This window comes from Capsicum annuum, chromosome 10 (genome assembly GCF_002878395.1).
Source record: "Capsicum annuum cultivar UCD-10X-F1 chromosome 10, UCD10Xv1.1, whole genome shotgun sequence".
NCBI classification, from domain to species: Eukaryota; Viridiplantae; Streptophyta; class Magnoliopsida; order Solanales; family Solanaceae; genus Capsicum; species Capsicum annuum.
This window is the reverse complement of record NC_061120.1, coordinates 722,906-737,864: the sequence shown is the minus strand read 5'-3', so window position 1 is coordinate 737,864 and position 14,959 is coordinate 722,906. Positions and strand designations below refer to the sequence as shown.

Here is a 14,959-nt window from a genome sequence, read left to right as displayed (position 1 = left end):
AAACTCTAAGTTTGACTACGACAAAAAGAGAGTTGTTCGGATGACAAGCACTCATTTCCAACTAAGCCCTCTTCAATGACACTGTACACAAATTTAAGCAACAAATACAACTTTTCCTACAAAAAAAGGAATTGCCAATTTGGATAATCCACAAGAACAACAATCTGTCACTTCAGGCCTATGTTGCTCCGACTCTTAAAAGATATTCTCGGGATGTGTGTCAGATCCTCCAAAAGCCATGCATTTTTGAAGTATCTGACACGAATGCTATGACATCCTTGGAGAGTCTGAGTAACATAGCTTCAGGCCGTTCGGCCATCTGATATGGCAACTTAACTCTAAAGCTGTACTATTACACCTATCAGTTTCATTTACAGAATCTTTGACAACAGCAGGAAGGGATACCGATGAAGGCCATCGGATTAACCTCTAGATATTGACGCGTTGATGTCGCATAACCAACCTTTTTCCAGCAGACAAGAATCTAGGAAGACTAAGAAGACTGTTAACTCTGGTAATTCCCTCGAGGGCTGACCATTCGTCATCTTGTGCAGTTGAGAGGAACTCAGCTATACTTCTCTTAGACTGGCCGAGACCCTTATCCGGATGTTGTTCTTCCAGGGACTCAACGACTGGAACTATCTCACTGGAACCCTTGGTCGTACTGAGATCTTCACGATCGACAGTCTGAGAAGAAATAACTTCAGTATCTGATATTCCAACATCTCCATCTATAGTACTTGTCGACTTAATCTCCACTTCAGGAGAATTTTTCGGCTTAATTTCCACTTCAGGAGAATTTGTCAGCTTACTTCCGACCATAGTATTTGTCTTAATTTCCATTTCGGGGGAATTTGTCAGCTTATTTTGGCCTTCGGTCACCTTGACATCGAGTACAGGTGTGGAGTTTAGGTAAAGGCATACTATAGCACAGTCGTCATTTTTTGACGTTGGATATTTTAGTCTCCATGCTCTAGTAGCACAGTCAACAAGAGCTCGGCCACCTGTTGCACGACTGGGAGCGGAGGCCACAATATCCACAGCTTCCTTATTAGAAAGGACATCCCAAACCTACATCGCGAAAGTCAATATTAAGAAACCAAAAATGTACATGTGGTGTCATAAAGAATAAGATGTTGTACGTTGTCTGTATGGCCGAGAGAGGATTAAACGACATGAGATAAAGAAAAGTACCCCATCGGTCGCAAGGAGGACAAACTCATCCCTTTCGGTAATGTGGTGGTAATACACATCCGGCACAGAAATTAAACCAAAATCCTTGAGACAAAAATCACCAAATGCTCTCGCCATTGCCAGACCTGGAGAGTCGCAGTTTGGCAACCACACACGTGCAACCTCTGGTTCGTCTTGTAGTGCAAAAACCCTTCCTTTACACTTATGGATTCTAGCAGCTTCTCCTAGAAGACGAAGACAAAAACTACTGATTTCAAACAATTGAAATAAATTTAAGCGATTTTGGCTTCAGCTAATGTGCACAGCGTGTGTTGGGCGGGGCAGGGAAGAGAGAAACAGACGGACAGACAGACTTGGAAGATTAGGCTTCAAATCTACTGTCAACTGCACGGCCATTAAGTTGTCGTCTTTATCTCTTGTTGCCAAAACAGCTCTCGAGTCGCCAACATTACCAACAAATATATCCTGGCCCTGAGGACATTCAGAAGATCGGTTATTATCCCCTCTTTCAAGACGCTAAGCAATTAGTGATGCAAATATAACGATGCTAAAGCAGAATCACGTGCAAACCTCCCACTCAATCGTTATTATTTTCTGGAAGTATAATGTTTCAACATCATATCCTGGTCAACAGAGATATACATCAATCCAAAAATCTACATGACTTTACATACACGCAAAGTCATGAAATAGTTAAGGAAGAATCACAAAGTAAATTCTAAATAAGTCGGGACACAAACTAATTACATGCAATATGACGTGCAAGGTAAAGAAAAGGCCCTGCACTTCTGACAAAATGCAAACGCGTTGATTGAAGAAGATTTCGTCTTGAACGCATTATGTTAAAAGTATATATACCAGCAATTCCAGTTTTCCATATATGCGGACTAACCAAGGTCCTCTAGAAGTAAAAGTGATTTTGATACTGAATTACTTACGAGAAGAAACTATTGTATCCTTCTTTTGACAGCAGAAGCAAATAAATACATGCACTTAGATACTGATCTAGAAGGGGAGCCTATGAATAACTGGTAAAGTTGTTGTCATGTGACCAGAAGATCACGGATTCAAGCCTTGGAAACAGCCTCTCGCAAAAATGCAAGGTAAGGCTGAGTACGATACACCCTTGTGGTGGGGCCCTTCCCCGAACACCACGCATAGCGGTAGCTTTAGTGCACTGGACTGTCCTTTTTTTTTAGATACTGACGTAGAATGATTCAAAAACATGCATATCGGACAAGTATGGACCACACTGCTTTTCCAGTCTAGTGACGTTGCACTAGTTTTAATTGCATCAATTCCAGCTGAAGCTAAACGAAACCAAGATTACGGTAACTACCTGCATTACCAAAGTAACAGCAGTTGACCCGCTGCAGAAACAGTCAATTGAGGGGTGTAACTTCAGTTCCTTATCCATTGATCTAAAAGCCCTTAATATTGACCTCTTAAGAGGCAGATGGATTTCTGGGAAATTTTCATTGTTCTGAGCTTCCACTGATTCGACCAAATCATCATCCACAAAGTCGTCAAAATGCAAGCCTCCATTAGTATTTCCGTTCTCAGACACAGCATTTTGATCACCATAGGATTTAGTTTCCCACTCTGATCGCAGAAAAATTGGAAGATAATCTCGAACTTTCTGTGCAACCTTATGACCATGAGGACCATGCCCATCAAATACTCCACAGAGGATTGTATCGCTTCTCGAACAATAATTCTAGTGTAGAAACATTCCAACCAAGTCATTAACTGACCCAATAGACAAGAACAAATTAATTTACCGTTCGTCAAATAACATAAAACGAAACAAGAGATAATAGCTACGCTTTCCTACACAAGTTTTGACGCTCAACAATGATGGTAATTAGATGAAGCAGAACTCCGACTAAAATTCCAAAGAGGGCCCGGGATAAAGATCTATGAGTGAACTACCATATCGTGTTTGGCTATCAGCAGGAAAGTTACTTTGCTAAGACAGCTACCCTAGCTGATGAATTGAAGGAGCATAAGAACAAAATAGCATGTGTAGACTGTTTAAAGATTCAACTTTTAGATTCACCACAACCCAAAAGTAAATAAAAAGGTACAAGAAGAAATACAGCAGTCTGGAAATGTGATCCATTTTCAGATTATTCATCCTTTTACACTTCCCTAATCAATCTTTGATGAGCTCGTATGAAGGTTCAACTATTAACACTAAATGAGATTCCAATTATGACATATACATCGAAGCATAATCCTTTAAAATAAACTCAGCACTATTCCTGAGCGCGCAATTCAAATCAGCATAATGAACTCCAAAATGGAGCCCATAGAGTTATAGTAAGCAACAACAACAGCATACCCAGCGAAATCCCACATGGGGAGAGTCTAAGTTGCGCAAAATCTTCACTTTCGATGCCGCACCCGTGTCGGATTCTCCAAAAATACACTAGCTTTGGCGAATCCGACACGCACCCGTTGACATTTTTGAAGAGTCCGAGCAACATAGGGGAGGGTAGAGTGTATGCAGACCTTACCCCTACCTCATAGAGGTAGAGAGGCTGTTGCCAAAAGACCCTCTTCAAAGAGTTATAGTAAGCATAAGCATCAGTCTAGTTCATAGCTAAAACGATCACCAAGATTCAATTTTTACATACACATTTAGGTGCTTAAGGAACAACAAATAGCAGATTCCAATTCTGAGACATTCCTGCACATTACGCTCTATGTTGCTTGGACTCTTCGAAAATGTCAGCGAGTGCATGTCTGATCCTTCAAAAGTAGTGCTTTTTCGGAGGATCCGACGCAGGTGCGGCAACATTTTTGGAGAGTCCGAGCAACTTAGTTTACACTCAAGAGTGCATCCAAACACAGTACTGGTGGGATATGACAAGTACCCTATGAATTAGATGCAAAAATGAGGGAAAATACATACACAACAACAACAACATAGCAAGTCAAATCCCACAAGAGGGGTCTCAGACCGGGTGTGTCTCGGAGCATGGCCTTTCACTAAGGAAGTTCAGAGTATGAAAAGTAAACACACGAATAAATCATAGGGGGTTCAAAATCTATTATACATATATATAAAGGAAGATCAATTTTTTGTCGAAACCCCTTGGCCCTACCTTACTCCACCCCAACTTGTGAGAGGCTGTTTCCGATAGACACTCAGCTCAAACAGTGGAAAAATAACACAAATACACTATTTTATCATCAAGATAGTTAAGTGACAAACCTCCCAAACAATCATGGCATCTTGATTGATACCTTTTTTCCCTTGCTGAGTATATAAACAAGCAACACTACTACCACCATTCCCAATTAACCTTCCATGAATCTGCTCAAGCCCCACCTCAGCTCCTCCTCCTCCTCCTGCACTCAACTTGCTTATAAATGTACTAAAATCACCATTAGAAGAACTGCTCTTCCTCAACTTCAAATCAAACTTTTTACTCTCATTTTCACTCTTCTTCCCTTTTCTTGATGAATAGCAAATTCCCATTCTTTTGCTCCAAAAAAAAAATCAAATTTTCTCAACACACAAAAAAACAATAGGTGATTCCTCCCGTCTGCTACCTAATATTCATCCCGGACACCACGGTTACCAAAAAAAATCAAATTTTCTCTGCAGACAAAAAAATACTAGGTGATTCTTCCCGTCTGTTACCTAATATTCATCCCGGACACCACGGTTACCAAAAAAAATCAAATTTTCTCAGCAGACAAAAAATACTAGGTGATTCTTCCAGTCTGCTACCTAATATTCGTCCCAGACACCACGGTTATAAAAAAAAATCATTTTTTTCTTGCACAAACAAAAAAACACTAGGTGATTCTTCCCGTCTGCTACCTAATAATCGTCCCAGACACCACAGTTATAAAAAAAAATCAAATTTTCCCAGCAAATACAAAAAAACACTAGCTGATTCTTCCTGTTTGTTACCTAATATTCATCCCAGACACCACGATTATAAAAAAAAAATCAATTTTTTCCAACATAGACAAAAACAACACTAGGCAATACTTTCCGTTAAATTAAAACTAACCTCAACACCACGATTATAAAAACAAAAAACTCAAATGTTACTAAAAAAACTTAATTAACATTCTTGTTTTTGTAATGACTATTATAAGATTAAGAGAATCTTAAAAATCAAATTGTTACATAAACAACATTACAACTAAAAAACCTAGAAATCAACGAAAATCAAATGAAAATTACAGGTAAAAACAGATGGAAAAATAATCAGGTGAGGGTGTAAAGTGTGAGTAGGTATAGATTTTATGAACTGTATAATATACTATAGTTTATAAAATTTGCAACTATAGGTTATAATAATAATAATAAATAAATAAATAAATAATTGAGCTGGTCGTGTGTGCTGTTGAAAAGTTACTATTTGAAATTGAATGAAATTTGGACTTATCCGCCATTTGTTTATGTTGTGAAAATTACAAAGTAGTCCCAATACTTTTTGTATTTAGTAAAGTTGTATCTTAAGCTTTTAACTTCACACTTTGCCTCCTAACTTTGATGTTATCGTGGGGGCTCCGCCCGTATTTTTGATGCATACGAGTATTTTTATTGAGATGTTGATACATAACTAATGGAAGACTGTTGGTTATAGCGTGTAGTGTACTAGTAAATAGAAAAACTATTTTAAAATTTCGTACCAGCCAAGCCTCCTCTTCTTATTGACAAATGACGATATTGTAGATACTTTAATTTCTTTATCACTGAAGAGATGTATAATGGTGGTTTCGCCTGTATTTTTTTTTTGCATACATGCAATTTTATTGAGATGTTGATACATGACTAATGGAGGACTATTAGTTATAGGGTGCAGTGTATTAGTAAATAAAAACTCTTTAAAGCTTGGTACTAGTTAAGTTCCTTTTTTTTATCGTCGAGTGGCAATATTACAGATATTTTAATTTCTTTATTAATGAAGACATGTACAATAATTAATGAAGACATGTATAATAATTAATGGCTCTGCCCATGTTTTTAATGTATATAAGTATTTTTATTGAAATGCTGATACATAACTAATGGAGAACTGTTAGCTATAGCGCGTAGTGTACTAATAAATAGAAAAACTCTTTTAAAGTCTCGTACCAGCCAAGCCCCCTCTTTTTATCGTCGAGTGGCAATATTGCGAATACTTTAATTTCTTTGTTAATAAAGAGATGTATAATTATGGCTTCGCTCGTATTTTTTATGCATACAAATATTTTTATTGAAATGATTATACATAATTAATGGAGGACTGTTAGTTACAGCAGACTAATAGAAAAATTCTTTTAGAGCCCGGTACCAGACTACCGGCCAAGCCCCCTCTTTTATCGTCAAGTGACGATATTACAGATACTTTATTCTCTTTATCAATGAAGAGATGTATAATGATGGCTCCGTTCGCATTTTTGATGTATACAAGTATTTTTATTGAAATATCGATACATAAATGGTCAATTATTGCGTTTAGTATATTAGTAAACGAAAATCTCTTTTGAAGTCTGATACCAATTAAGTCCGCTCTTCTTATCGTTTTGTTAAATGATGATATTATAAATACTTTAATTTCGTTGAGATGTATAATGATGGCTCCGCCTGTATTGATAAATACACTACACATATTGAGTTGTTAATATAATTTAATAATTATACAGTGCATGACAACAAGAAATAGATCATTCAATGCATATTATTATTATTATTATTATTATTATTATTATTATTATTATTGTTGTTGTTGTTGTTGTTGTTGTTGTTATTGTTTATTTCGTACTAGAAAAATTGTATTATTATTATTATTATTATTATTATAAAATAAAAATGTGGCTCTTAGACAACAAGAAATTAATGTCGACAAGAGAATCTATAAAGACGTTTAAACAAACAGAGAATCCAAGGACAATATTTTGTCATGCCCCCCTTTTGTTTTTTATTTCCAAAAATAAAAAATAAAAAAATTATGGCAAAGTTAAAATAATTTAATATATGATATTTTAAGTTAAAAAAATATTTATGTGTAATGTAATTTTTCATCGAAGGAGTAGGTGTAGTCGAACAGAGAGGCTTTAACCTAAATACGGTATTTATTTTATGAATCTTAAGGGTCGTTTGTTTGTTCGTTAACTATTATGTCTTATAGATGTTTTTAAACTTTTATGTAGTTTCTAAATATGTAAGCTTTAAACAAATTTAATGATTGTTTAATTAAATTCACATCGAACATTGATTAATTTTATTTTTAATAGACTTATTTTTTTACACTCTTAAATGACCGAATAAGTAAATCACTTTTTTAACACATAAATCGCATTAGATGAGAGCCCGATTTTGTCTTTAGGCCGCTAACGTGCTTGAGACCACCCGTTTGAAATTCAATGAATACAAATTATAGAACGCGTTATAGAATACGATTTATACGATGCATCATAAGAGGTACAATGAAAGTAGTAAGCTGTGTTTGGTGGGAGTAATTGTCTCTCATTGGCTTCTATGGTAGAATCAATCGGGGGACCTGAGAGGCGGTGGTTTACCCTGCGGCGGATGTCAACGGTTCGAGTCCGCTTATCTCCAACTCGTGAACCTAGCCGGTACAAAGCTTAATGATAGCACTCAATTCTTCCGATTCGGCGGTTATCTTTGTCAATACTCGTCTTTTTTCCGAAGTAGAGTATACTCATAGCTTATCCCTACCTCGTAAAGATAGAGACTCAACCGACTAAGCTACTTACTGAAATTACGTGCAGCCCGGTACACTAAAGCTACCGCTATGAGCGGTGTTCGAGGAAGGACCCCACGCAGCCTTGCATTGCATTTCTGCCGGAGGCAATTTTCAAGGCTTGAACCCGTAACCTCCTGGTCACGTGGCGGCAACTTCACCGAAATTGGTAAGAGTAAATTAAAGATGAAATGACCAAGACACCCTTGAAAATTTGTCCATTTACCAGCTAGAGAGAATTACATTTCTTGAATTCAACTCAACCAAATTTACAACATACACTATATATCTAACATGTGAACAATTTACATATGCTGATCAACCCCAAAATGCATACAAAAAGAATGAAACAAAGCAAGTTGAAAGTATAATATTTAACCAAAAACTATTTTTCCTTCAAGTCAGAAGTGATGGGAACGACGGAACTTGTGAATGTAAAAGATTCTATCGAACAAGGAATCTTAATGATTCACTGGTCGGGATGGCGGAACCTCCCTCCACCACTCCAAAATTTTCCATTCACTCAAAATCTTAAGCTCAAATGCTTTGATCATATGCAACAGTTGTGAATGTCGAGTTACCTTGAGAAGAACTCGTCGATGGCAAAGTTGTTGTATTGTCCGAGGATAATACATAGTCATATGCCGCGTTGATTTGTTCAGGGTGAAGTTTAGGCGCGTTGTTTTTGATCTTGAGGTCCATGAAATCGGAGATCAACCCTGGTTTCGTTATCTTATTGTTATCGACCTCCATCTCACCGGTTAGCATCTTGAGAATAGTCGACATGGATGGCCGAAGCTTTAAGGCGTCTTGAGTGCAGAGGAGCCCAATTTTCAAGAACCTGCAGGCCTGTTCAGCATCAAAAGCTCCGTCTAGAGACGTGTCTACTAGCAATACCAGCTCCTTCCTCTCATAAAGTTGCCACGTCTGTAACACACGCACGCGAAGATATAGTCAACCAAAGCATTCATCATAGTCATTTAGAGGTTATAGACGCAAGCGAAAAGAGAGAAGCAAAGAAAATGATTCGTTCTTCTCTTTTATGCGTTATGTTGATCTTGCCGTGATGATTTTCATTGCCGCATGTGAATTCATGAATCAGTTAGTATCGAGTTTCAGTTTTTGCTTGTGTTCTCGCCATATGCAGCAACCATATGATCATTAAAATGAAATGTATGTATGGTTTGAAAAGGCATACCCGTTCAAGGAGATATTGTTCGTCAATAGGTAAACGTGAGTTTGTGTTGCATCTTCCAGTGACGATTTCTATCAGAAGGACGCCATAACTGTAAACATCTGATTTACGTGTTGCCTGCCCTCTAATTGCATACTCCGGTGCCAAATAACCACTGGACAAAAGACGTGGATTTGAGCCCATGAAGTTAGATACTCCTCTATTCACGACAGCATCGATCTAAAAAGAAACGTACTACTAGCATGCTTTTTGAACATGAACTCGAGATGGAATTTAAGAACAACATGACGACAAGAAGAGATATCGGAAGAATTTGCAGATAGAATTCTTACATGGTTCCTGCAACGCGCGTACTAACATGTGTCGCGTTAGGGGGAATGAGCTTTGCCAGGCCAAAATCTGAAATCTTGGGTGTCAAGTCTTTATCGAGGAGAATATTACTCGCTTTGATATCACGGTGAATTATATGTGGTTTCACTTGCTCATGAAGATAAGCTAGCCCCTTTGCAACTCCAACGCAAATTTTAGTCCGTGTTCGCCAATTGAACTGGATGCTACTGTGTCCTCCACCTGTATGCAAAATATGCAGAACAATGTGTTTATCTACTTTGCCTCCAAGAAAGCACACAAGGAATCTGTATGTCGATCGACGATATAGAAATCACAAGAAGGAGCAAGATGCAAAGTCACAGAATTCTTCAAGATTCAGCAAGGACGCCAGAATCATTTTACTAATTTAACAGATAGATTATTCAAGTTCATGCGTTTTACATCAACTTTGTGCTGAATCGTGTGAAGCACGTAACACTCCTTGGTCTTCTCGATTAACTTTCAATTGAACTAATACTTCAAACATCGTGTGACAAGAGGTTGGCTTGGTAAATACTCTTCTTAAATCCGCACGGCGTCCACCCCACCTTGAATAAGGACAACTTCAAATGCATTTGCCATGTTTAAGCATAAAATATAATCCAGTCTAACATTTGAAGATGATGATTTACAACAATCGACAAGAAACACTAGTCCGGCAATGCAATTTGTTGATGTACGAAATAAACAACTTAGCTAGTTTGCACCCATCCAAGACGGACAAGACGGGGTTGCTCGGATGGTAAGCAACCTCCACTTCTAACCCTGAGGTTGTGAGTTCAAGTCACCAAGGGAGCAAAAAGGTGGGAGCTCCTAGGCAGCGGTTGAAAAAAAAATCCCGAGTGAAAATTAGATACAGGCTCACCAGAATAGTTGAGCTATATACATTCAAAGGAAGATAAACTGACTCAATATTAGGTCTAAAATGCTCGTAACAACTAGAAGTTGAGAGATCGAGAAAAATAGAATTACCAAGAAGTGTTTGAGCAAGGCTGTTATTTTCAAGATAGTTGTAGACCAAAATCCTGTGATCGTCTTCTATACAACAGCCATAGAGTTTGACTAAATTTTCATGCTCAACGTCTGAAATTACTTTAATTTCGGTCAAGAACTCCCTGACGCCCTGCTTTGATTCACTTGAAAGAACCTTTATCGCAGCCATTTTCCCACTTTTTAGCCTTCCCTGCTCACAGCATCGCACGGTAACAATCCATAAGACTCGTAAAGACATAACATTTGAACCACAAATTCATAACAAGGTATAAGGAAAATGGTTGTCATTACCTTATAAACAGAACCAAATCCGCCCTCTCCGATTTTATTCACGGGACTAAAATCATCTGTGGCAATTCTTAACTGCTTATACGAGAAAAGCGTGACATTCTTGACGCCGGAGAGCTCTGTTATGAATCAACTTATTAGAATCTTTTCAACGTACAGAACAAATTATATGCGATATACAAAATGATAAAAGATCGTTGAATGGCACAATTATTAAGAACCATCCAAAAAATTATATAAACGGCGGACGTCTAGTGCTTACCACCATCAAATTCGGATGGATGCCTAGTTGATGAGTGATGTTTTCTACAGAATAAAGGGAAGCAAGTCATAACTTTAGGATGCAACAATGACCCTCTGTATGTGATACCAATCAAAAGCTGCTTCGGGAGAAACCGAAACCAAAATCGATGCCTGCGAAAGTAAAGAAAAGTCTCACTATGACCGCCAACTAAACTGGAACATCACAGTTTACAGGAATGCACTGCTATATAAAAAGATGGCGTAAACATCATGATTAAGATTGGTGCAAGAGGGTACTTAATGCCTAAAAGAAGTCGGACAGCCCAAGTCCAAACCAACATCAACTTTGGGGGAGGGGGAATTTCTTCATTGACCAAGCAAAAGGGTTTCAACTCAGATTACCAACTTGACGGAGCATGGAACGTTAAAGAAACAAACTATTAGCTTAGCTCAACCCGAAAAGCTAGCTCATAACGCAAGGATTTCCCAAAGCTGTATAAGGAGACCACTTTCACCCTGTCTACAACCAAAGAAGCACACAAGGCTAGACAAAGAGCTTACCCCTGCCTTGGTGGTCAGACGCTGAGCACAACGACTAAAAGAGGTGGACACGGTGAAGTACAAGAAAACAATTTCTCAACCAAAAACATAAGGTTTGTTCAACTGTTTATGAGATCGACACTACAACCTTGAGAAAACATAAAACGAAAGAACATATAAAAATACATAGCATAACTTTTTCTTTTTTAACCCCTCTCTAGGAGCTCCCTCCCTTGTTTGCTCCCATGTTGACTCGAACCTTTGGGTTGGAGGAAAGGTGTGCTTACCGCCCAAGCAACTTCCTCTTGTCATACAAATACAGAAATATAGTATATATACAATCATGGTTTATCTAATTGAGGCATTTAATAGAATCAATCTAATATCTTCATTTCAAGGCTCATGATAGTACTCTTAGCTCAATATTTGCTTCAAAATCAACCCCAATAAAATCCAAAAAAGAAAAACAGGAAAAAAAGCAAATGTTAGCAGCTCAGATTATAAGTATCAAGTCCAATATATAAAGGGGTTTTCATAAAGCTTTTCCTTTTTGTTTTGGATAACCGTGGTGTCCGGGCCAGCTTGCGCACACGTCGACTAAATCCACGGGATACCTGTCACCTCCCACCAGCAACAGGTATTAGATAACACTGTCTACCAAGGCTAGAACAGATGTTTGTCTCTGTTGGGAATTGAACCTGGACCTCATCGTGCTCATTCCACTTTATTGAACCACTAGGCCACACCCTTGGGTGCAGTTTTCAAAAAGATTCAAACTTCGAGAAAAAAACAGGAAAACAGTAATTACCAGTCCAGATTACACACTGTCAAGTCCAATATTTAGAGAGATTTTCATAAAGATTCAAACTTTGAGGAAAAAAACAACTTATTTAAGCTTGAATTCTTGATCTCAAAGTAATATCAAGTAGACCCTTCTGGGAATCAAGAATCACATAAAGAATACTTAAAAATGAAAAATAGGAAAACCCCATCAAAGACCAAATCATTAATAACCCAAAAAATAGGAAGTCAAAGCAAAAGTACCTCAAATGAAGTAGAGAGGCGGGGTTTCTAATACACCCCAGCTCGGGACAGATAACAATATAACCAATGAAAAACATAAAAGTAAACAACAAAAATGGATATCACACCCCTAGATAATAAAAGAAACAAGACGCCCACAAGGTAATAATATAAACTAGCTATTTGAAATCATAGAGATCACCAAGATTCACAGAAAGAATACTTAAAAAGAAAAAAGAGGAAAAGCCCATCACAGAACAAATCATTAACAATCAAAAAAAAATTGGAAGTCAAAGCAAAAGTACCTCAAAATAGCAGAAACAAAAGCCAAGTAATATTGCTGTTTTGGGTTTTTTACGTAATAAAGTATATGCAGTCCATTCCATTACCTCAAATGAAGCAGAGGCGTGGAACTGATAACAGTATAATCAAACAAAAAAAAAAGCAAACAACAAATATGGATAGACACCATATAAGATAATACTATAAACTAGCTATTCGAAATCAGCTATTCGAAATCACAGACATCACCAAGATTCACATAAAGAATACTTAAAAATGAAAAAGAGGAAAACCCCATCAAAGAACAAACCATTAACAATCAAAAAAATGAAAGTCAAAACCAAAGTACCTCAAAATAGCAGAAACAAAAGCCAAGTGATATTGCTGTTTTTGAGGTTTGTGATGTACCTCAAAGTTCCCAAAAAGCTAAAATGGGATGGATCCTTGGAGTGTTGATAGTCTAATGGAAGTCTGTTAAGGGGAAAAAAATTCTTGTTCACACAAATAATAGTAGTAATACTTAATAATTGCAGACACGTCCCAAAGAAAGTACATGAATGAAGAAGAAGACTTTGTCAGGTCATATGAGACTACCAGGAAGGTGAATTTACAAGACGTAACCTTGGTGCTTAATAGTCAAACCCATTTAATTTTACTAGTACAACTAACATATGTATAGTTTGTGGGTCCCAATGAGGATGGTCGTCCGTAACGAAATGGTTGAGTGGTTGAAAAATAGTTCTCTTTAGTGAAAATTTGAGATTAATTCAACCTTTATCTATCGTCATGTCGTAAGCTCGTTGTGTGGAATTTGTCTGATGTGTTTTTGTTTGTCCTATGTAATTTGTGTGTTATTGAACAGCAAACAGATTACTAGAGCAGCATATGTGTAGTTGTGGGTTCCAAGAAGGATGGTCGCTCGTAACGACATGATTGAGTGGTTGGAAAGTAGTTTTTTTTTACGTGGGAACTTGAGATTGAATTCAACCTTTATCTACCGTACTGTCGTGAGCTTGTTGCATGGGATTTGTCTAATGTGTTTTTGTTTGTCCTGTGTAGTTTGTGTGTTATTGAACAGTAAACAGGTTACTAGAGCAACATATGTGTAGTTGTGGGTCCCAAGGAGGATGGTCGCTCGTGACGACATGGTTGAGTTTACATGAAAATTTGAGATTGAATTCAACCTTTATCTACTGTCCTGTCGTGAGGTCGTTGCATGGGATTTGTCTGATGTGTTTTTGTTTGTCCTGTGTAGTTTGTGTGTTATTGAAGAGCAAACAGGTTACTAGAGTGCAACATATGTGTAGTTGTGAGTCCCAAGGCGGATGGTCGCCCATAACGACATGGTTGACTGGTTGCAAAGTAATTCTTTTAGGTGGGGACTAATTGAGATCGAATTCAGCTTTTATTTATCATCCTGTCATTAGCTTGTAGCATGAGGTTTGTTTAACGCGATTTTACTTCTCCTATGTAGTTGTGGGTCCAAGGAGGATGGTCACCCGTAATGGCATGACTGAGTGGTTGGGAAGTAGTTGTTGCGTAGAGACTTGAGATTGAATTCAGCTTTTATCTACCGTCCTGTCATGAGCTTATTATACGACATTCGTCTAATGCATTTTGCTTCTCCTATGTAATTCGTGTGTTATTAAACAAATTTATATTCTGACCCTCCTAGTCAATTCTCCTATACTTCAATCACAATTTTTAAATGACCTTCGTTAAATTTCATGTGAAATCAAACTAACTCATATAAATTGCGATGACGAGGGTTACCAAATTAGTTGTCATCCAGTTGCTCATTTGTTACTAGTTGTTGACGTGGCACTGTCAAATATTATATGACATCAACACGTGTCTGGGACCCACCTAACTTAAAATTGGGTTTTAATTAAAGAGGGGTAAAAAAAATGTACTAGAAAAAAGTTTTTTAGATGAAATTATTTCGTGAATTGAATTTTATTTAGATCATTTATGATCTTATATTTGTGTACAAATTACGCATCTCTCGATCTCAATTATGAGACTATTGAATATATTATTTTATTAATATTATAAATAATTTTATTTTTTATGGGTAAAGTTTTCACAATAACTAAAAAAGAATCTTGACTAAATT

The 14,959-nt window shown here is 37.3% G+C and overlaps 2 protein-coding genes across 4 annotated transcripts; both read right to left on the bottom strand.

Annotated features, from left to right (window-relative positions):
* Nucleotides 1-32: 32 nt before the first annotated feature.
* LOC107845535 (probable protein phosphatase 2C 6) lies at nt 33-5,504 on the bottom strand. Its single transcript, XM_016689912.2, has 5 exons — nt 4,415-5,504; nt 2,534-2,911; nt 1,548-1,665; nt 1,195-1,418; nt 33-1,071 (listed from the first exon to the last, which is right to left on the bottom strand). The coding sequence occupies exons 1-5, from the start codon at nt 4,679-4,681 to the stop codon at nt 430-432; spliced, it is 1,629 nt and encodes a 542-aa protein (XP_016545398.2). The 5' UTR covers nt 4,682-5,504; the 3' UTR covers nt 33-429.
* Nucleotides 5,505-8,111: 2,607 nt separating this feature from the next.
* Nucleotides 8,112-13,485, bottom strand: LOC107845527 (cold-responsive protein kinase 1). Of its 3 annotated transcripts, none has more exons than XM_016689891.2 (7): nt 13,252-13,485; nt 11,018-11,169; nt 10,759-10,874; nt 10,447-10,657; nt 9,438-9,675; nt 9,109-9,259; nt 8,112-8,837 (listed from the first exon to the last, which is right to left on the bottom strand). In XM_016689891.2, the coding sequence occupies exons 2-7, from the start codon at nt 11,085-11,087 to the stop codon at nt 8,448-8,450; spliced, it is 1,176 nt and encodes a 391-aa protein (XP_016545377.2). In that variant the 5' UTR covers nt 11,088-11,169; nt 13,252-13,485; the 3' UTR covers nt 8,112-8,447. The 3 variants fall into 3 exon arrangements, with proteins under 3 accessions (XP_016545377.2, XP_016545378.1, XP_016545379.1); XM_016689892.2 differs by having other exon boundaries at nt 13,193-13,482; XM_016689893.2 differs by lacking the exon at nt 13,252-13,485 and adding an exon at nt 12,867-13,116.
* Nucleotides 13,486-14,959: the final 1,474 nt, after the last annotated feature.

Excerpts from the sequence above, each read along its gene's own strand:
- LOC107845535 (XM_016689912.2), bottom strand. The coding sequence starts at position 4,681 with ATGGGAATTTGCTATTCATCAAGAAAAGGGAAGAAGAGTGAAAATGAG. Across the intron at positions 1,666-2,533 it reads CTGTTACTTTGGTAATGCAG|GGCCAGGATATATTTGTTGG; the intron begins GTAGTTACCGTA and ends GAATGTCCTCAG. Across the intron at positions 1,072-1,194 it reads TCCTCCTTGCGACCGATGGG|GTTTGGGATGTCCTTTCTAA; the intron begins GTACTTTTCTTT and ends TTCGCGATGTAG.
- LOC107845527 (XM_016689891.2), bottom strand. The coding sequence starts at position 11,087 with ATGACTTGCTTCCCTTTATTCTGTAGAAAACATCACTCATCAACTAGG. Across the intron at positions 10,875-11,017 it reads TCCATCCGAATTTGATGGTG|AGCTCTCCGGCGTCAAGAAT; the intron begins GTAAGCACTAGA and ends GATTCATAACAG. Across the intron at positions 9,260-9,437 it reads ACGCGCGTTGCAGGAACCAT|TGGTTATTTGGCACCGGAGT; the intron begins GTAAGAATTCTA and ends TCTTTTGTCCAG.